This window comes from Solanum lycopersicum, chromosome 4 (assembly GCF_036512215.1).
Source record: "Solanum lycopersicum chromosome 4, SLM_r2.1".
NCBI classification, from domain to species: Eukaryota; Viridiplantae; Streptophyta; class Magnoliopsida; order Solanales; family Solanaceae; genus Solanum; species Solanum lycopersicum.
The window spans coordinates 62,607,526-62,629,820 of NC_090803.1; the positions used below are offsets into that span (position 1 = coordinate 62,607,526).

Genomic DNA, 22,295 nt, shown 5'->3' on the forward strand with positions numbered 1-22,295 from the left:
TGCCCTCACTTGAGTTACAAGCTCATGTTACAAAGCTCGGCAAATAGTGTTCCTTTCTAATCATTTTTAAATAAGAAATATCACTCTTTGTTTGTCGATGTGGGAGAATCTATTTTATTATTATTATTATTATACTCCAATGTACCATAAATTGTGAAAACTTAAGGTAATTAAAACTTAATTAGCAGATTTCTCTGCGTCAAGGATGAGATGAAATCAAAAACTCTAAATATATGGATTAAACAAGTGTTAAAAGATGCAGAATTTCGTCTAGTTTTATGTATGCCCTAATGTTGTCATTGGAGTTATTAGAAGGAAAAGAAAATTTATCATGGGATGATATTAAAATACCATTATAATTATGGCTATAGAGAAGTTATAATACTTATGGCGGCTGACAAACTTTCCCAAGTTGGACTCCTACATAGAAATGAAAGATTCTTCACCCAAGCTATTTAAAATTTAGAATGTAATTATTAAATTTAAAACGTTTAACACTATAATTTGTTAAGTCATTGTCTATTATTGAGACTCCAAACTACTACCCTTTTGTCCATTTTTGTTGACCAATGATTAGTAGGGAACAATTGTCTATTTTTTTCATTCTAGGTAGCACAAATTATAAACCTAAAATTGAAGTGGAGCAAAATAATACAACTTGGATTACCTTAACGGAGAATATGGCACATGGACCAACTCAGTTTCGTTAGATTTGTTTAGCAGCCATAATATTTAACTCTTCCTCCGTTTAAAAAAAAAATGATCTAATCTTATGGTTCTAAATTAAAATTATGTCAAATGTACCAAAATGTCCTTTAATCTTGTTATCTTAAAAATGTCACGTGAAAAAATAAAATATTACAAAAAAAAAAGATCATTCTTTTTGAAACCCAATTAAAAAAAATAGGGTAATTCTTTTTTAAGCGAAAGTTGTAACAAATATAAATTCTATCCACCAAGAGGGTCGATCTAGAGTTGATTGTGGACAAATATAAATTATAATCACCACGAGGATCGATCTAGAGTTGATTGCGAATTTACGTGGACTTGATAATTTTATTTAGATGAGTAAATAAAGAAATTATTCGGTATTTATAAATATCTGATGCAAATTAAAATATTTTTTTTGGCATGTGCTTATTATTTATTTTTACTGTTTTGAGGTGGCTTTGCTCCATGATCATTATTGCAACAACCCCACGTTTATTATAAAGTTGAAGCAAGTCATATAATCAATTATTTTAGAGTTGATAAACTCTAAACAATAAGTTAGGATAAACATTAATACGTTGATTAAAATGTCATTTTTACCAAAGTTCGAAAGTTTTTTTATGAACTAAATTATGATACGTATATATAATGCACTATATATAGTCACATACTAGACGTGCCTGCTGCCCATAAAATTAAGTTATAAGAAGCACTCTTGGAAGAAAAAAATGTTATCTCATAAGCGCATTGCAATGGCTTATGCATATTACTCTCCGCCTCCACCTACTATGCCGGTGAATAATCCGAAACCGCCACCTCCGGCGGTGGCAGCACCTATAACCCCACCTCCAAATTTAACACCTCCCGGAGGTGGTAATAATATGTCACCTTCAAACCCACCCACACCACCAACATTGCCACCCCCATTATTTCCTTCGCCTCCATCAAGTTCAAATCCTGGATCAACCAATGCTCCTCCTCCTAGTCCTCCACCATCACCACAAACTCCGAGTTCACCACCAAACACTTCAAGAAGTCCTCTTTCACCCCCACAAACTCCGAGTTCACCACCGAACTCTTCCAAAAGTCCTATTTCACCTCCACAAACTCTGAATTCACCACCAAACACTGCAAAAAGTCCTCTTGCACCCCCACAAACTCCGAGTTCACCACCAAACTCTTCCAAAAGTCCTATTTCACCTCCACAAGCTCCCAGTTCACCACCAAACTCTTCAAAAAGTCCTATTTCACCTCCACAAGCTCCCAATTCACCACCAAACTCTTCCAACAGTCCCATTTCACCTCCACAAACTCCAAGTTCACCACCAAACTCTTCCAAAAGTCCCATTTCACCTCCACAAACTCCGAGTTCACCACCCAACAATTCCAAGATTCCGCCCTCACCAACTTCTACACCATCAAATGCCGCACAATCTCCAACTTCATCTCCAGGACCGCCACCTTCTATGCCACCAAAAAACTCACAATCGCCAAGGTTGGCACCGTCACCACTAGATGGTGGTAAAGTTCCTTCACCCTCTCCATCAACCCCCTATTCAAAACTAAGCCCACCTCCTTCAGCATTAACACCACTTCCCGCACCAACTTTTCCTTCAACTACCTTTCCTCCTCCACCATCAAGTAATAGTATTGATGTTGCCCCACCTTCAGGGGGAGGCGGAAAACACACTACAATTATCGCTGTAGGTGTATCAATCGGGGGTCTTTTCTTCATAGCATTTGCTATTGCTCTCTTTTGCTTATATAAGAAGAAAAAGAAGCGTGTCATGGTTCCAGCTGCAGCTTCTTGTTGATATATAAATATATTAATAATGCCGATACATAAAGCTACAACTCTTGTATTATTTGATTGTTAATATTTGTATCTTGTACCCCTTTTCTTCTAATAAAGATGTTATTTGTGTAAAGTTTTCATGTTATACTATCCCGTGATCTTAACTGACAACTAATTTAATATGGCAAAGAAGAAGAAAAACAGGAGATTTATGGTATTTGAGATCAGATTATCACTGGTTCATTTAAACACACAGTTTGGAATTTTGCAAGGAATTTAATAAGATCACCGATGTCTACTGTACATCATGATGGAATATTTCATGATTACTGGTTTATATTTGTATATGATAATGACACTACAGTTTCTCAAGACGAGAAAATTGCAAATTTTTTTATTTGGTCTGGAAATGCATCAAGGATGTGCCACAGAAGCACAACGCAAAGATTTGGATTGACATGAGAACTGCAGTTTTTAAGAGGCAAAAATAAACTTAACTATGCAGTGAGAAAAAATAAGATTTTTACGGCTATGGTGTTCATCTCACAAAAGTTTAGAAACAAATGACTCACATTATGCTCGATTCCAGGAAATGAAAAAGCAAAGGTTGAAGGGGAGAATCGGGAAAGAATATCAAAGAGAGAAAAAGATAGTCTACTTCACTTTAACCATTGATAAAAGCAAATAGAAAACTCTCATTGTTGTCCAACTTCAGCTTTTTTCTTTTGCCAGAGCCTATCAAGAGCACTATCGGCGTCACCCTGCAAAAGTGTTTACAAGTCAATTATTGAAGCACACAAATGATGAATGTCAAAAGAAATTGAAATAGAGATCATAAGATACATCCCAGAAAAGCAGAATTGTGTATACCGAATTATAAAAGAGTGATCTCTCTGTAACAAGTTTTTGACAAGGGATGATAAACGTAGCTGAACGACAGCCACCAATACAAGCAAAGAGCTAATAATGCTATTATATTACAGTACCAAAACACGTCACAAATGCTCAATTTTCTGTTTTGCTGGAAGAATGGGAAAAGAAAAAGTCCAATGTATAGGCCTTATAGGTACAAATACATTAGGCTAGTGAGCCATATGAAAAAGCAACCATATCATTCCACATACAATGATAAGTCAAGCATTTTTAGAGTCCACATCACACAATAAACAGTTAAATCTTCGTAAACTAATGCAATTTGAAAGGTACAGAAAACAAGCTGACTCAAAACAATCCAAACGTAAAACATGATATTCAGAAGTAACAATGAAGTTACCTGGGCACGAATAAATCCACAGAGAGCATAAGTTGTGAACTGGCCAGTGTATCGGCCAGACTCATCTAAATGGCCAACGTTGAGCTGGACAGATGCATGATCCTTGGAAGTGATCAGCCTGTTAGTGGCAGAGCTGCATCCAAATAGCACGTTCATTTTATACATCTATCCCTAATTGAAAGTATTAGGAAGTAAGAAATGCATACCACTTCCTCGGGATGTAGAGGTCCATGTTCTGTCCCTCGTCATTCTGCATCTTGACAATGGCTTTAAACTAATAGACTTTAAAATTAGAAAGCTCCTGCAGAAAAGCAAATTAGATGGCATGTCACTAAGGAAACAGAATTAGATTTTCTTTTTTTCATGTATAGCAAGTGTATCCAGAAGTACTTCAACATTTTCAAAGGGCATCCACAAAACTGATAACTAATTAGAGAATCCAATTCTACTTAATACCAGTTTGAATCAAATAAATATCAAGAGATTTCGAATGTCTAGACTTGCTTGGAGATTAAAATCATACAAATAGTCACAGATGTAATGCAGGAAAAAGCTTGATTACATGAACATGAATTGTGCATCAATAACCCCAGAATATTACAGAAATAATACGGGAGACGAGAACGAGATTGTACCTGGAATTTTGAAGAGAGACAGACAGGGCGCCGAATAATGGGAGCACAACGGCTGGTTAATGGTTGGAATGTAAAAAGCATGGATTGACTGAAATAACCTAGTTATTTTGTGCAATTACAGAATCTGAACCTTGACCAATCCCACAAATAACTTGACCAATTTCACAAATGATGGATGAAATGTTGAGGAATTTATGTATAAGTAAGAATAATTGGTTGAATAAATATTTTGATGAAATTAAAAATGCTTGATGGTGACCAATTTCTTTTGCTTGATTGACGTTTCTATAAGAAATTCTTGACATTTATTATATTAAACATATAAAATTTAAGTCTGAAATTTCAAAGCGGTTAAAAGTACGTTTTTAATTAAATACAGATCATCAAGTAATAACATGTTCGAAAGTAGATTTGAATCATTTTGCATAGTTCGATGCCGAGCATATTCATCATTAACACCCACATACAAAAGTCTCTATTTACCATAAAATCACTCCAATTCGTGTTTGACTTCCATTAAAATCTAACTAATAACTCCTTCAAGGACAAAGGATCAAGACAGACAGGAAGATCCTTTTCATTACCCAAGGGACGAACACATACACATATTTAGTCCTATAGCTGTGTTAATGAATGAAGAAAAATAGAGTGCAAAAGTAGTTAAGAAGAGAATTTTATTAAGTTGAGAGCAAGACACCTACTCCTCGGCCTGAAGAAAATTTGTTGCAACACCAATAGGCATATATAAGATAGCCTTCCTACACAGGTGGGATGGAATAGTTGAGGTACACAAAAACTGCCCCAAGAACCACCATCATTTCTTACTAAAAAATAAAGAAAGGCATAAAATCAAAACACCAAGAAGAAAGCATAAAACCCGTTCCAACAAGCACAAGTTTAGTGCAAAGTAAATAGCAACGTAAGAAAACCAGGCCAATTCATTAAAACAACAGCACATATTTGTTATCTCCAAAAGTTTTTTAACGGTAGAAAATCAAGTTAATGCACTAAAATAGTAACAAGCAAGTTCCATTTGTCTGATAATGAACTTTAAACATAAAACAGAACAGCCACTAAACAGAGAACTGCTGGTAATACAATACTAAATTGAAAACTCTCATTTTTCAAGAATGGTAACACCAAATAGAAAACTCTCATTGTTGTCCAACTTCAGCCTTTTTCTTTTGCCAGAGCCTATCAAGAGCACTATCGGCGTCTCCCTGCAAAAAGTGTTTTCAAGTCATTTTCACTTTTCAGTAACAGACAAATGATGAATGTCAAAAGCACACTACATAAATCACCATAACAAGATCCTAAGATAATATTCCAGCAAAGAAGACCCATATAATAGATCTTAAAAAGAAGCATCTCTCTTTCTGTAAAGTTTTTTGACAAGGAATAATACTAATCTAGCAAAATGCCAACCACCAATACAAACAAAGAGCTAATACTACTTTTAAAGTATACCTAAGCTAGTTATGATGATCAATTTTCAGTTTCAGTTTTGCAGAAAGAAGAATGGGACAAGAAAACAAGCCGAAGGTACACCTCCGGTTGTGCAAGATGTATTTGCATGAGAGGTAGTCACATCTCAGGTTAGTGAGCCATGAAAACAGCAATCATTTCACCACACACACAAAGATATGTTATGCATTTCAAGGCCCAGGAGGCACAATGAATAGTTCAGTCTTAGAAAACAAGTGATTCAAAAAATCCAGAAACGAACAGTTTGGCATGACTCAGAACAATCCGAAGGTCAAATTCCTCTACCATGATATCAAAGGTAACAAGGAAGTTACCTGGGCGCGAATAAATCCACAGAGAGCATAAGTGGTGAACTGGCCAGTGTATCGGCCAGACTCATCCAAATGGCCAACATTGAGCTGAACAGATGCATGATCCTTGGAAGTTATCAGCCTGTTAGTCGCAGAGCTGCATCCAAAATGTACATTAATAATCTAGGACAACCTAACATCTGAATCTAGTCAAAAGTGTTGGGAAGTAAGAAAAACATACCACTTCCTAGGGATGTAAAGGTCCATGTTTTGTCCCTCGTCGTTCTGCATCTTGACAGTGGCTTTACACAAATAGATTTAGAAGTGGAGAACACCTGGATTTAAATAGAAAGCAAGTTAAAGTGCAACTCACTAACAAAAGAGTCTCTTCTTTCATAGGTAAGCAAACCTACTCGACTCACACTTCCACAATAGATTATAATATAGAAGAATTCGGACGCAAAGTATTAAAACTATTTAAATTCGACCATCCAGCTTCACATTATACAAGTTTGAATCAATTGAAATACTACTATACTTCAAAAGTTCAAGCCATTGAGATTTGGAGATCAAGTACCTGTTGTGGAAGTGTGAATACAGAGATGGCTTGATAACAAAAAGATAACATTGTTTTTTAAAATCTTAATAATTGAAACATGTAGGGTTTAATGATCACATATTGGGATAAAATCAGAATTCTGTCATTAATCTTAACAAACAAAATTTCGAATTCGTAAAAGAAATTCCAATTGTGCCCATCCAGGATGGTTGAAGAGAAATGCAGCAAAGTGAAGATAAACATTGCAAAGCAAACTACTCGTAACACAATCAGAAAAGGATACAAATAGTAACTAACAAAAGTAATTAATGCTTCAAACAAAAGACGACATTAATTTACAGCCTCTTCTATGGTGATAAATCAATTATGCTATACAGGAAATACAATTTTCAATTCCAGCACAAAGCTTGATGACACGAACATGAATAATGAATTATATATCCAAAAGAAAGAGACAAATCCGATATACACTACAGAATTGGTATCATACAAAGGAGAAGAAACATGAGCTGTGCTTTTACCTGCAAGACTGACTGACGACAACAATGGATGTGCTTGGAGAAGACGAACGGCGCTGCGGCTTAAAGGTTTATTATAGCAGAAACCCTAAACCAGAGCTCATTGACCTAAATAACCCTAGTTCTTTGGCGCAATTACAAAATAAAACGATCCTTTGCCCCACCCTGACCCGACTCAATTAAGAAAGACCCGTGAAGAATTTCTTGCAAGTTTTAACGAGAAAATGACTAAAATGATCTTTAATGTATGAGTAATTCTTTATTCTGGTCCTTAATATATTTCAATCGATTGAAATGGTTCTTAATGTATAACAAAAGTTTATTTTGGTCATTAATATATTTCACTCAATCTAAATTATCCTTAATGTATAATAAAAAATTTTATTTTAGTGTTTTACACTAAATCTAACAGATATATTAAAAGAAGGTGTAAATCTAACAGATATATTAAAAGAAGGTGTTAAATATAATTGTTAGCTTTAAATAAAGAACTCCATAAATTCCAGCATCATAAACTCCTTTTGATATACATTAAGGACCATTTCAATCCAATGAAATATATCAAGGATCAAAATAAAGCATTACTCATACATTATGGATCATTTTGGTCATTTCCTCAAGTTGTAACTCATAAAACTCTTTAAGGGGTCGTTTGATAGATTATATTAAAATAATGTTAAATAGAGTGTATTAATAATGTTTATATTAACTATGCTTGCATTAATTATACATTAGATTATTTCTTATGCATTGTTTTGTTTGGTGTATAAGAAATAATATTAGATAAAAATATTTATTTACAAAAATATCCTCCAAAATTATGGTGAAAAAAAGATGTAAAAGGAGTTTTGATAGGTAATTTGGTATTTACCATGCAAACGCATGCATTTAATCCTTTTACATTACTAATACCTATAAATTCAATAGTATTAGTAATACACGCTCTCAATACACAATAGAGTGCATAATTTATACATAGCATGAAAAAGTATGTCAAATAAGGTACTATTAATACATAGAGCTAATACATGCAATAATTTTGCTTATATACTTTACCAAAAGCCCTGTAACACTTTGTTTAGAGGTATATTATTTCATAATATATTATATTGTATTATGTCGTATTATTGTGTTTTATACTCTCTTTTTTTAATGAATGTAATATTTTGAGATACTCCAAGGAGATCTCGACAAGGTGCCAGGGAAGGTAAATGCAGCCCAAGTGTATAAAATATCTTTTTTGGCTGTGAAGAATTTAATGGAAGGTTGACAAAACTAGAAAAGAAGTACCAAAAACAACAAAGTTTAACGCAAAACATGGCTCCATCTCTGACCTTACACACTTCTATCAACTAAAATATTCACTAAGCATACATCTGTAAACATTGAAACTATTGACAAGGAATCCCTCAGGCCTCATTACTATCTATGTTTTATGTCAGCTGGTTTTATATAATATATAGAGATTTTAACTTTCAATCTTGACATTCAATTTGCTCCTTAAAACCAGAGAAATAGTATTTTGATGCTTCTTAACTCAATGAAAATGGAACATCAATCCAAGTCATGCACTCGAAATAAGACCAAAATGTTAACCATCAAATTCATCACTCTCTCTTTTTTCACCTTGTTTCTAGTTGTCATCCTTTTCCATATCCAGTATTCATCCCCTTTTGATTTCTCCTTATCAGCAAGGTCCCAAACTCGACGAGCTTCTCTTTACCAAGAGAATTACTCTAATGTCATTGAAATGATGACTGCAAAACTCAAACATTCTGTCACTTTCCTCCCACTCCAAGACTTTAGATTCAGAGAAACAGCTACAACAGGACACACTTGGTTTATGAGCTCTTTGAACGATACACGCGAGGAAAATGAAGCAGAATACTTGTATTTCCCTTCTAAGGCATCTAGAGGACGGCTACTTTGCTTCAAGGGACGAGATATGAAGGATGGAACGAAGAATTCATATGCTTTGGCATGGAGAGAAAGTCTTCCAGACTCTGCTATTCTATTGGAAGGACTGACATTTGTATCGTATACATATTATGATCACACAAATTTGTGGCATGGGTTATGTGCAGTGGCTCCTTTTGTAAGATGGTCAATGAAAAATGAATGTCTGAAGCCAGAAAGATGGGTGCTATTCCATTGGGGAGAACTGAGAGTAAGAATGGGATCATGGATTCAACAACTTATGCAAACGAATTTCGGTGAAGTTAAGGTGGAAAGATTTGACAGAGGAGATAATGTACCTTATTGTTTTGAGAAAGCTGTTGTTATGAGGCATGAGATGAGTCAAATGGGGCAGGAGAATAAGCTGAAGACATTCGACTTGTTGCGTTGCAAGGCTAGGAGTTACTGTGGCATTAATCCTGCAGGCAAAGGTAGAGAGATTAATGAAAGAGGAGTTCCGATTACAAGACTTACTCTCCTGATGAGAAGAGGTTCGCGGTCATTCAAGAATGCAACTGTTGTGACTGATATATTTTCAAAGGAATGTGCCCGCGTTGAAGGCTGCATTATGCACGTAGTCCAGTCAGACGATCTATCTTTCTGCGACCAGGTACACATTTTTCCCTTTCTTCCTTCAGTACTCAGTTGTCACTCAAGAAAATTTCGATAAAACTACCAAAAAAACAATTCATCTGCAAGCACTGAAACAAAACTTATGTCCTTTATCAGGTGAAAGTGCTGACCAACACAGACATTGTTGCATCTCCATGTGGAGCACAGTTAACGAATATGCTCTTCATGGACCGCAAGAGCAGTGTGATGGAATTCTACCCGAAAGGATGGTTCGAGTATGCTGGCTCAGGCCAATATGCTTACCACTGGATGGCAAATCAATCTGGGATGAAACATCAGGGTGCATGGTGGGATCCAATAGGCGAGGAGTGTCCATCCCCTCAAGATCAGTGGCAGTGTTTTTCATATCATAAAGATGGCATGATTGGACACAACGAGACCTATTTTGCAGAATGGGCTAGAAGAGTCATCGATGAAGTAAGGCTAATGAAGCAGGAGCAAGCCTCTGCAGATCAAGCAAACAAGCAACAACATGATTCAAAAGCATGTGTTTGCTAGCCTTGTTGAAGTATTGAGTAGCACCTTTAGTAGTAGAGTTTATAAGAGTTGCAATCAAATGCATAAACTGTTTTGCCGAACATCATTAGCAAAACAGGCTCCTGTTTTAAGAAATGAAATATTGAACAATCTCCATTGCACAATAATCAATTTATTCTTGGAACACACACAGTAATCATTGTCATATACCAAGTATTATAATGAAAAAAGGATAAAGTGCCCTTTGCAGATTAGAAGAATTTACGTTAGACTAATATTCCGAGTTCCTACAATTGCATCCTTGATGCCCCCAATCACTGAAAATCAACCACTGCTTAGCATTTGTATGATGCCTATTCTGTTTTCCTCTCATCTTCATTAAAGCTTGCATCAGAAATCGAAAAAACAGCACAGAAAGATAGGATTGCCCTAATCTCCGTGAAAATGTGGACAAGTATAGATCGCAAAGAAGCAAAATAGTGAAAAAAGAACCACATGAATCATATGGTTTGGTTTCCTTTCTCGATGATTCTCCTGTTCAACTATCTCGTGTTTTTTTAAACCCCAGTTCAGTTTTGATCAATGTCATTTGCAGTGATAATGGAAAAAGTGTAAATTGTTTACGAAATAGGGAAGTCATTTAACTTGCAAGTAAGAATGATTTCCATAATCAACAAAATAAGCATACACCATGAGAATCACAGATAGACCGATCAATCAACACGTTTATAAACACTGCCAGACTAACTCTATAGGAAAGTTTATTCGCTCTAGCAAGCTGAAGCAGTCTAAAATGTTAGAAGTTTGCTAGAACTCATTCAAATTTAAAATCAGTTGAATATATACAGTTAGTTGACAAATTTCCGTCGCCTGCACACTAAAGAACAGAGGAAAGAAAAAATGCAATCGGGTTTAAGCTGATAACGGACAGTTGATATATTCATGGAGATCTGGCAAGGACGTATCTGTTAAAGCACCATAAAACCCATTCAAATAGCATAGAGCAACAAAGCATTCACGAATCTAGGCATGATAGCATCGACAGAAAGGAAAAAGAAGGTTACAAGTACACTGCATTTCGAAAAAATTTATAATAATAACGATTTAAATTCCAAACGATTATAGAGGCAGAAAGCTCTAACATACAAAATCTTATTCGTTAAGGTACATGAATTACAGAAAAGTGACTAAAAAGGTCTAAAAGAATGTCAAACATACTCGGAAAAGAGGAGAATAAATATTCATGGCATACCTGTTGGTTAATAAAACCATTCTGAAACCTTTCTTCTGACTTGATTTCTTGTGCTACCTGCAACAAGAACTATATACAAGTACTAGCAAAAAGGTAATTTGGGATAGAAATCTGAAACCTTGCAAAGATAATATAACAGGTAGGCCAGTAAATGAGAGATTCGAGGCGATGCACACCTATAAGGAACATATCGTATAAAAATATTCTACGACTCCTACATAACTTACACTCAAGGCAATGTTCAATTAGAAATACAAAACTACCGTCCTGTTTGAAAATTCAGTCTAAGATTGCAACTAACACACCTATGCTGCTGTGCCAGTTCTAGATACGGAGAGTAGAAGGTAGATAGATGCCGGTCTTTGTTCTATATCGAATATGTGATGACAATCAGAATGGTTAGATTCACTCACTTTCTTCTTCAAATAAAATCAAACAAAGAAGTCCTCCTTAAACTTCTAGGGACTTAGGCGTACACTGGTTCCATACTGAAATGGGGACAGAGAAGAATTAAGGCACTATCCATGTCTTTTGGCACCATTCGCAGCTCTACAGTATCAATATGGGTTCATAGGATAGCGAGGAGACGAAGAGGACTATACTGGCAGTGGACTATGACAAATGAGAAGTTGTATTACCTCAATGATGAGCCCAATTAAATAAACCAGTAAAAAACAAAATTAAGCCAAGTTGATTTAGACCACAAAATGTGGGATTTAGTCTCAAGATTATTGGTCGTCTGAATGGAGTAATATGCAGGCTATAGGAACCATAACTTCTGTCTGAGACAATCATGGATGAACTATATGGATAAAATAACTAATAGAACAAGAACTCATTTCTCCATGGATAGTAACTGTTAGAAAATTATTATGGAAACACAACCATGCTAATAGAGTAGTAACTCGAAATAAGTTAGTACTTGCTCCATGTACAAGTCAAACGATTAACTCCATAGAAACCAACAAGTGAAGAAAAATATTTAACTCAATGTGTTTTTATGCAAAGTTTGAGATTATATTTAATTGGTTACTGTAGGGAAGAAATCCACTCTAAAAGTTAAGTCCTCATTGGTGATTGATTGAAGAGATTAAAAAATATAATTATCACCCAGTTTAAACCCTGGAAAAAGCTAGCTCAATTGTATGTTAACTATGCGTTCCTCCACAACTGGAGTGTTCGCAGACCTAATACTTTGAACTCATTTACAATGCACTATTTGACGTAACGAACAATTTGGTTTGCATACTAGCCAAGTTTAATCAAAATTCTCAATCTACATACTACCTAAATTTAGTCAAAACTTAAAAAAAATACACAACACTCTCAAGAACAGCATCCTTGTTGTCAACGAGAATTATGTGGCTGACCCTAACGTGTTTCGGACTGAGGTGTAGTTATTAAGCAACATTTGTATCCGTTTTTCTCTTGAGAGAAGAATCCAACTGCGCGAATGGATTTCCTCACTGAAACTTACAGAATATTGCATAGATCTTGATTAGGGCCATGGAAGGTGGATCCCCAAGTTTAAAATACTATTATTAGTTGTGACTTGTGAACAATTTAATGCAAGTTTGACGAAACCATAAATCAAGTACTTTAAAAACAATTAAAGTAACGCAAAACATGGCTCCATCTCTGACATTAGACCCTCCTTATAAATAAAATATTCACAACGCATACGTCTGTATATGGGGATTGCTTTTCCAAATCTTGCATCCTGTGCGTATCACTTGAGTAAGAAATGCTAACATTAGCTTTACGTCAACTAGTTATTTCAATAGAATAATAGATTAACTTCCAATATCGAGACTAAGATTTGCCACAGAAATATTCAGCTCTAGCATAACTGATGGTAATGGAAGATCATCTCAAGTTATGCACACAAAGCAAGAGAAAATGCTTCTCCACAAAATTCATCAGTATCTTTGTTTCCTCCTTGTTCCTGGTTATCATCCTTTTCCAAATCCAGTATTCATCCCCTTTTGAGTTCTCTTTATCAGCAAGACCCCAAAGATGGGGTTTTCTTTCTCAAGAAAATAACTCCGGTGTTATCAAGACCATGACTGAAGAACTCAAAACCTCTGTTACTTTCCTCCCCCTTATAGACCTTAGATTTAGAGAAACAGCCACAACTGGCCACACATGGTTTATGAGCTCTTTGAATGACACACTCGAGGAAAATGAGACAGAACACTTGTATTTCCCTTCCAAAGCATCCAAAGGACGCCTTCTTTGCTTTAAAGGAAGGGATACTAGGGATGGAACAAAGAATTCATATGCTTTGGCATGGCGAGGAAGTCTTCCAGAATCCGCTATTCTATTGGAAGGCCTAACATTTGTATCGGACACATACTACAACCACGAAAATCTGTGGCATGGAATATGTGCGATGACTCCTCTTGTAAGATGGTCAATGAAAAATGAGTGCTTGAAGCCCGCAAGATGGGTGCTATTCCATTGGGGAGAACTGAGATTAAAAATGGGATCTTGGCTTCAACAACTTATGCAAGCTAGTTTTGGTGAAGTCAAGGTGGAAGGATTTGATAGAGGAGATGTACCTTACTGTTTTGAAAAAGCCATTGTCATGAGGCATGATCTAGGCCAAATTACGCGGGAGAACAAGCTGAAGGTGTCCGACCATTTGCGCTGCAAAGCAAGGAGCTATTGTGGCCTTAATCCTGCAGGCAAAGGTACAGAGACGAATGAAAGAGGATTTCCAATTATAAGACTTACACTGTTAATGAGAAGAGGTTCTCGCTCTTTCAAGAATGCAACTGCTGTGAGTGATATATTTGCAAAAGAATGTGCCCGAGTTGAAGGCTGCATTCTGCACATAGTTCAGTCGGAAGATTTATCTTTCTGCGACCAGGTATATATTTTTCCCTTCCATCAGTATTAAGTAAACCCCATAATTTCACTTGAGCAGTACTTTACAGAAGAAATATACAACTAAATCTTACCAAGAAACTTCCATCAGCAAGATTCAGATTACACTAAATTCAACTTCAGTAGTATACAGGTAATCATTGATTTAATGTCAATGTCAGGTGAAAGTGCTGACCAACACTGACATTGTTGCATCTCCACATGGAGCACAATTAACAAATATGCTCTTCATGGACCGCGAGAGCAGTGTAATGGAGTTCTTCCCAAAAGGATGGTTAGAGAATGCTGGTGTAGGACAATATGCTCACCACTGGATGGCAGATCAATCGGGGATGAAACATCAGGGTGCCTGGTGGGATCCAATAGGCAAAGATTGTCCGTCGCCACAAGATCATCTGCAGTGCTTTCTTTTTCATAAAGATGGCATGGTTGGACATAACGAAACCTATTTTGCAGAATGGGCAAGAAGAGTGATTGATCAGGTTAGGCTAAGCAAGGTGGGGCAACCCTCTGAAGATCAAGCAAAGCAACAACATGATTCAAAAGCATGTACCTGCTAGCTTACTGTTAAAGCATTAAATAGCATAAATAAGGGTAGACTTTAAGAGTTAAAATCATATGTATACACTGTTTTGCCCGACATCATCTGCAAAACAGGCTCTGTTATTTTAAAGAAAGAATTATATAACATACTCCATTGCACCATAATCACATTTTTCTAAGGTAAGCACCCACTGGTCATTGTCATATAGCAAGTATTACAAAGAACAATAAAATGAAAAGAAAAAGGTTAAATAGTAGCAACCCACGGTTTTCTACAGATTAGGAAGCTTTACATAAGACTAATATCCGGAGTTCCTACAGTTGCCCCCCTTGCTTCCCAAATCACTAAAAATCTGCCACTGCTTAGAATCAGTTTGATGGCTTGAATAGATTGTGTCTTCATCAGAACTTGTACCAGGAAACAGCAAACCAACATAGACAGTGAGTTGCACTTATCTCCGTGAAAACTTGGCCAACCAATATATTATAAAGAAGCAAAATAGAGCAAAAAGAACCACATGCATCACATGGTTTGATCCTTCCTGGATGATACTCCTGTTCAACCGTCTCATGTTGTTCTTTACTCCTGCCTGAGCTTTGATCAATGTCATTTGCTGTGATAAAGGGATAAGTGTGAGTTTTTAAGGAAATGGGGAAGCCATGTAACGTACAAGTAAGAATGATTCCATAATCAATAAATTAAGCATACAGGATGAGAATCCCAGACAGACTGACCAATCAACATGTTTATAACCCGCACATATTACCCTCAATAACGAAGGAGAAAAAAAGTGGGCTTATCAATTATCATAGTCAGTTGATGGAATATCTAACAAGGACATATTTTCAAAAAACTTGAGAGAGCATAAAACAACGAAGGCATTCAGGCAGGCTGGCATGGTAAGGAAAGGGAAAGGAAGGTTACAAGTACAATATCAGTTCTAAGAGAGTTATAGGAATAACAAATGTAATTCCTAGATTATAGAAGGAGAAAGAGTGAGAAAGAGGGGGCATAAAGGAAATAAAGGTAACCAATTAAAAACTTTTTCCTCATTTAGAAAATTAAATATAATTTTGGTTCATGTAAATTGTTATCTAGTAATAGTAATAAGAGAATAAATACCAAAAAAGCTCCAATATACAAAAATTTAATTGTTAAGGCATACATGAAATAAATAGAGAAGTGACTAAGATGTCTTGAAGATGTCATACATACTAGGAAAAAGGGAGAATGAGTTCATGGCATACCAGTTGGCTAATAAAATCATTCTGATACTTTGCTTCCGACTCAATTTCTTGTGCTACCTGCAAATATAAAATATTTATAAGAACAAGCAAAAGGGAAACTAGGTATACAAATTGAAACCATGACAAATATAATATACTCCCTCTATCCCATCCCCAGTTTATGTGACACTCTTTCTTTCGTATTCAATCCCTAAAAAAATGACACATTTCTATAATTAGTAACAATGAGCTTTAAACTTCCATTTTATCCTTACTAAGATGATTTATAGTCACAAAAATATCTATACCTTATTTTAGACCACAAGCTTCAAAAATCTCCCTTTCAAACGCCATCCCATAAATTGGGACAGAGGGAGTAGCAAGTAAGACCAACAAATGAGGGATTGGAAAAGATGCATCTAATAAGGGCATATGGTACATAAATATCTTCAGGATTTACACCCAAAGCAATGTTCAACTAGAAATACAAAACTTTAGTCCTGTTTGAAATTTCAGCCAACATTTGGATCATTATAACACTAACTACATGATTAAACTAAGCTAAAGTAGCATCAAATATAAATATGCACATCCATTATATATTTTCGGGAAATAGAAAAACTATTATTTGGCTCAAGACCTGCAATTTCACTTATTTATCCCTATGAAGTTTGAACCTAAGATAATTTGACTAGGTAGAGTATCCATTGAGTACAATTAATTTACAATACGCGTTATTATCATTCTTTTACAAGTTTCAACCACCGACTCTTCATCTATCTTTTAGACAGAGAATTAACCAAAATAATTATAGGTAATGTAAAAAGGATCTACTAAGTTAGACCAATAATCTTCTCATGTGACTTGTCTCGCTTTACCATTGTACAATCACTTGAAGCCTAAACATAGCAATTTATTATCAAGTTAAGGCATCGTCATTGACTTATATTACTAGAACTGCCTCTTATTTTCATATACTGAAACTAGCGGGAGATTGTTAGATGATGTCTCAATATATTTTGAAACAACGGATTTTATTAAATAGTTTCAAGTCTTTTGGATTTCTAAAGTAGTTTATTAATATCCAAAATGAATTTTGTATCAGATCCATTCTTGATGTCTAAAATTCATATAAGGGAGACATTGATCAAAAATATAAATCCTAGATTCATGAATAGAAGATCAACATTTTTGAAAAATCACCAAGATAGAGCTACCATAATATTTCTGTTTGGTCGTAGAGAGACTTCAACTATCTATCTATTTGCTCGCTGAGATACTTCAACTATATTAAAGAAGCGTGTTTACGTGTCTCCAAGCCTAGCAAGTTTCATGTTGGTTTTCTAATGAATATTATGTTCTAACAGAACAACACATCACCAAATTTCAAATTTAAATTATTCGTACAAACGCCACCAGTTATGCAATAGCTATTCTCCTACAAAACCAAAATCGGAAACAAAGACAAAGTGTTGGGGAAACATACATTTCTGAGCTGTTTTACTTGCTTGCGAAGACCTGTGATCTCATCATCTAAATCTCCGTGCATCGGATCAATCCGCAACTGTATTTCATCTGCACTACCTACTTGCCTCGTGCTCAATCCATCTCTGATTAATCAAACACATTAAACAACTTAATTTCCTCAAAAATAAACCAAAAGAAAGTGTAATTTAGAAAATGATTTAAAAAAACTTTATTTCCATAAATACCTGGATCTATATGAAGCAGCCCCGTAGAAATCACCGCCTCTATGAGAGCTAGAAGCCATTGAAAGAGAGTACTGAAGAAACCTCGAAACCCTAAGAAAAACTTGAAACTATCGTACAGGGAGTGAAACTTGCTGCCAAAGATCGTCGAGAACTCGAATTTTCTGTTCGGTTACAAGAAAATTGCTGTGAGTCACAGCCTGTTACCTTTTTCATTTGGTATATCTGATGACGTTGATAGTGCATGTTCACCGTTCGATTAAACAATCTAACGGCTATTAATTTGCCAATAATATGAGTTGTGCTCAAATGTAGACCCAACTGCTTATTGGGGTGATGGGTAAGCTCAACCAATGATTTGATGCCACGCAGGATAAAGTTATGTGTCAATTTCGATGACCGTTCACCTCCTAAAACAAATAAAATTAAATAAACATGCAGTTTCTCTATATCTTTTTACCAACTTACTTCTAGGAGAGTTTTTCGAACGAGTTTTTCTATCCTTACCTACTGAGATCTAGTTTATGAAATTTTATTTATTATATTGTTGTGAATTTTATTTAGTTTGAAATTTGAAACTAAAGCTAAGTTATTTGGCAATTGGAAGTGTAATTACTAGGGTAGTAATTATCAACCGAGGAATTATTTAAATCTGTTTAGTTATCACAAAGTAATTACACTCTAATTACATATATTTTATTTGGATGTCCAACGTGACTGCAAATGTTCTGTTTGAATGCACAATTACAAATATAAAATTTATTAAATTATAAAAATTAAACTAAATTATTTTTAAAAAACTATACGGACAAATAAGAATCTTTATAAATGACATTAAATTAAATATTTAAGATAAATATTTCATTGTAAAATATATTAATTAATAAACATTTTCTTTAACTAATATTATGAAAAATATTTATATTTTTTCAAATTAATATATTTCAATTGAATTAATCATAAATTAAAAGTATGAAGTTTCTACGAACATCATGAAATGCATGTTTGATTACAAAATTACTATGTAATAAAATGTCATAAATTATTAAATGTTTGACAAAGTATAATCTAGCAAGTCTAATTAAAAAATGACGTGTAATGTGAATTCAATATTACTAAAACAAATAAATTTGAAAATACATTATAGCTTATAATTCAAAATAAAAAATTGTCATACTACTCTTATAGTAAAATTCAAAATATGGTGCATAAATATGATTTAAAAAAAAAAATCGTAAAAAAAAAACTTCAAGCATATAACCTTATTGAATAATACATTTTATTTTAATTTAAAAATCAAAATATTAATAAAAGTATGCTAGTGAAAAAATAAACATGGCATAAAGAAATAGATAATAATACGAAAAAATTGAATAGAATCACGTAAAGTGAGATTGAGAACAAGAAGAAAATAAGATATAATAGGAAAAATTATGCGAATAAACAAACTTATACTATTTAATTACTCATCATGGCTTTAGTTTGATATAATTACCATTCGTGACTAACATTATACATTAATTACGTGGGCTGACTTCAGTTTGTATAATTAGTCATGTTTGTATATGTATAATTCGCCAGGATATACAAATAAATATGTATAATATACAATTTGTTAGCCTATATACATATACAATTCACCTCTCTCCCGCTCTCTGCCCTCTCTCGCTCGCCTCTCTCTCCCAATCTCGCTAACCATTTATACATGTGTATATGTATATGTATATGTATATGTATAATATACAGTTATATACAAATATATACATATACAATTCACCTCTCTCTCACTCTCTGCCCTCTCTCATTCGGATCTCTTGATCTCGCTTGCCTCTCTCCTATCTCTCCCAGTCTCGCTCGCCTCTCTTCTCCCTCTCCCAATCTCTCTTGCCATATATACATTACATATGTATAATATAAAATTATCTAACCAATATACATATACAATTCACCTTTCTCCCACTCTTTTCCCCCTCTCTCTCACCTCTCTCTCCCAATCTCGCTCGTCTCTCTTCTCCAAATAACATGTAGCTACAAATTGTAATTATCAAACTATAGCTATAGAGAGTAATTTATTATTTTGAAGTGGCTATATGTGAAAGTTTCTCCATATAATAATAAAAAATAAAAAATAAACTTTTACAAATTTTAAAATAATAAATATAAAAAAAGAACTTAAAATAATAAAAGTAAAAAATAAAAATAAAACTAGAAATAAAAAAATCAAAAAGTAATCCGCTAATAGTTACAGTATATAATTTACCAGCAATTTATCGTCTCTACTTATAAATTATAAGATGTAATTACACCATACTTATTAATCATATTGCTCATTACTGACCAAATAATTACTTATTCAATCAAATAACTTGTTCAATTAAATAGAATAAATAATATAATTATATATAATTACACCAATTTAATTATCAAAATATTCTTCCGAAAACCGGCCCAAAAAGAAATTGAAATAGGGATGGCAAGAAACTTTGCCAACCCTATAATCGAGGTCCACACTAAGCTGAAACAATAAATATCCATAAATATAACTATCAGCCAAATACTTACTTTATTATAAATTATAAATATAAATATAAATATCATTTATTTGTTTGTTGTCTTGGAAGTTGATACTATCTGTTACCGTCATCGATTACTGTTATCAATTGCTTCCTCTATTCTATTTACTTCTTCAAAATTATACATATTAAAAAAAGAATTATTAATATAATAAAAATAAAACTAGAAATAAAAAAATCAAAAAGTAATCCGCTAATAGTTACAGTATATAATTTACCAGCAATTTATCGTCTCTACTTATAAATTATAAGATGTAATTACACCATACTTATTAATCATATTGCTCATTACTGACCAAATAATTACTTATTCAATCAAATAACTTGTTCAATTAAATAGAATAAATAATATAATTATATATAATTACACCAATTTAATTATCAAAATATTCTTCCGAAAACCGGCCCAAAAAGAAATTGAAATAGGGATGGCAAGAAACTTTGCCAACCCTATAATCGAGGTCCACACTAAGCTGAAACAATAAATATCCATAAATATAACTATCAGCCAAATACTTACTTTATTATAAATTATAAATATAAATATAAATATCATTTATTTGTTTGTTGTCTTGGAAGTTGATACTATCTGTTACCGTCATCGATTACTGTTATCAATTGCTTCCTCTATTCTATTTACTTCTTCAAAATTATACATATTAAAAAAAGAATTATTAATATAATAAAAATAATTAGTTACTAAAATAAATAAATAGTTATAAAAAAAGAATAAAAAAATAATTAGGAAAATATGAACAAATATTAATATCAATAACACTATGAATAACCAAATCTACTCCAAAATCCAAATCAGCAATTGCCACCAACAACTATTAATCAGGATATATTTGTTTAACTTTATTTTATTAGTATAGTATTAAAGTATTTTTGTATTTACCGATTTTAAAACAAAAAGAATTTTTATATTAGAAATATAAATAACATGAATTACAAAATATTCCCATCTTAAGAGTTAAAAAGACGTAATATCTTAATTAGTATTCTCTTTCGTTTAAAAAATAATAATTTTATTTTTTTTAGTCTATTTTAATGATTAATTTCTTTTTTCATAATATTTTAATTTTAATTTTTTTCACGTGGCATATTTAAGACCACAAGATTAAAGGATATTTTTGTACATTTAACATACTTTAATTTATAACCACAAGATTAACAATTTTTTTTTCCTTTAAATCTATTTCAAGTCAAATTAGACGGAGAGAGCAATATATAAACGTGTTTTTAGAAGAATAGATAGGTGACGTGGCAAGGTGGTAGCTAAGCAGTGACAACAAGTATACTAATTTTGAAAGTCTAAAAAGAAATAGGTTGAAAGTCAAAAACGCCAGACTATCATATTCCGATATACTATTTGATATGTACATTATCACTCTACTTTTGTAATATTCTAGAAGTTTATTTCATTAGTTTAGATTAATAAGTAATTGTAAATATAATTAAAATAAACCATATTTCAAGTTCAATGACTCACTCTTTTAACTTCTAATTTTATAATATAAATAAAAAATATAAGTTGGTCAAAAGTTGAAGAATCCCTTTCTAAAAATAATAAAAGAAGAGCATGTATATATATATATATATATTATCAGAAAGTCACTTTACTTTAACTTTTAACTCAAAAATCATTCAAATCTGATTTATTTTTTCAAAATGTCACTCAACTATGAATTCTTACTTAGAAAGTCATTTGACTTTGATTTTTAATTCAAAAATCACTCATTCAACTATATATATTTTATTTATAAAGTC

General features: G+C 33.5%; 6 protein-coding genes and 1 long non-coding RNA gene across 8 annotated transcripts; 2 read left to right on the top strand and 5 right to left on the bottom strand.

Annotated features, from left to right (window-relative positions):
- Positions 1-1,477: 1,477 nt before the first annotated feature.
- Positions 1,478-2,500, bottom strand: LOC138348223 (glycine-rich cell wall structural protein-like). The gene is made up of 2 exons (XM_069296853.1): positions 2,333-2,500; positions 1,478-2,263 (listed from the first exon to the last, which is right to left on the bottom strand). The coding sequence occupies exons 1-2, from the start codon at positions 2,498-2,500 to the stop codon at positions 1,478-1,480; spliced, it is 954 nt and encodes a 317-aa protein (XP_069152954.1).
- A 511-nt stretch (positions 2,501-3,011) lies between these two features.
- Positions 3,012-4,693, bottom strand: LOC101244950 (small ribosomal subunit protein eS21-like). Of its 2 annotated transcripts, none has more exons than XM_069297342.1 (5): positions 4,663-4,693; positions 4,415-4,502; positions 3,986-4,080; positions 3,780-3,912; positions 3,012-3,267 (listed from the first exon to the last, which is right to left on the bottom strand). In XM_069297342.1, the coding sequence occupies exons 3-5, from the start codon at positions 4,033-4,035 to the stop codon at positions 3,202-3,204; spliced, it is 249 nt and encodes an 82-aa protein (XP_069153443.1). In that variant the 5' UTR covers positions 4,036-4,080; positions 4,415-4,502; positions 4,663-4,693; the 3' UTR covers positions 3,012-3,201. The 2 variants fall into 2 exon arrangements, with proteins under 2 accessions (XP_069153443.1, XP_069153442.1); XM_069297341.1 differs by having other exon boundaries at positions 4,415-4,476; positions 4,654-4,693.
- Positions 4,694-5,373: 680 nt separating this feature from the next.
- LOC101245249 (small ribosomal subunit protein eS21-like) lies at positions 5,374-7,447 on the bottom strand. The gene is made up of 4 exons (XM_004237916.5): positions 7,270-7,447; positions 6,431-6,524; positions 6,214-6,346; positions 5,374-5,634 (listed from the first exon to the last, which is right to left on the bottom strand). The coding sequence occupies exons 2-4, from the start codon at positions 6,478-6,480 to the stop codon at positions 5,569-5,571; spliced, it is 249 nt and encodes an 82-aa protein (XP_004237964.1). The 5' UTR covers positions 6,481-6,524; positions 7,270-7,447; the 3' UTR covers positions 5,374-5,568.
- Positions 7,448-8,553: 1,106 nt separating this feature from the next.
- LOC138348345 (uncharacterized) lies at positions 8,554-9,652 on the bottom strand. The gene is made up of 2 exons (XR_011220880.1): positions 9,522-9,652; positions 8,554-9,427 (listed from the first exon to the last, which is right to left on the bottom strand). It is a non-coding gene; the product is annotated as an uncharacterized lncRNA (long non-coding RNA).
- LOC101245251 (uncharacterized) lies at positions 8,792-10,499 on the top strand. The gene is made up of 2 exons (XM_004238487.5): positions 8,792-9,832; positions 9,952-10,499. The coding sequence occupies exons 1-2, from the start codon at positions 8,792-8,794 to the stop codon at positions 10,351-10,353; spliced, it is 1,443 nt and encodes a 480-aa protein (XP_004238535.3). The 3' UTR covers positions 10,354-10,499.
- Positions 10,500-12,502: 2,003 nt separating this feature from the next.
- Positions 12,503-15,181, top strand: LOC104647151 (uncharacterized). Its single transcript, XM_010321892.4, has 2 exons — positions 12,503-14,456; positions 14,635-15,181. Exons 1-2 carry the CDS (start codon positions 13,437-13,439, stop codon positions 15,031-15,033), a joined length of 1,419 nt encoding a protein of 472 aa, XP_010320194.2. The 5' UTR covers positions 12,503-13,436; the 3' UTR covers positions 15,034-15,181.
- On the bottom strand, positions 15,074-18,212 carry LOC101245755 (bet1-like protein At4g14600). The gene is made up of 4 exons (XM_004237918.5): positions 17,956-18,212; positions 17,730-17,853; positions 16,265-16,321; positions 15,074-15,630 (listed from the first exon to the last, which is right to left on the bottom strand). Exons 1-4 carry the CDS (start codon positions 18,012-18,014, stop codon positions 15,469-15,471), a joined length of 402 nt encoding a protein of 133 aa, XP_004237966.2. The 5' UTR covers positions 18,015-18,212; the 3' UTR covers positions 15,074-15,468.
- Between the last annotated feature and the right edge of the window lie 4,083 nt (positions 18,213-22,295).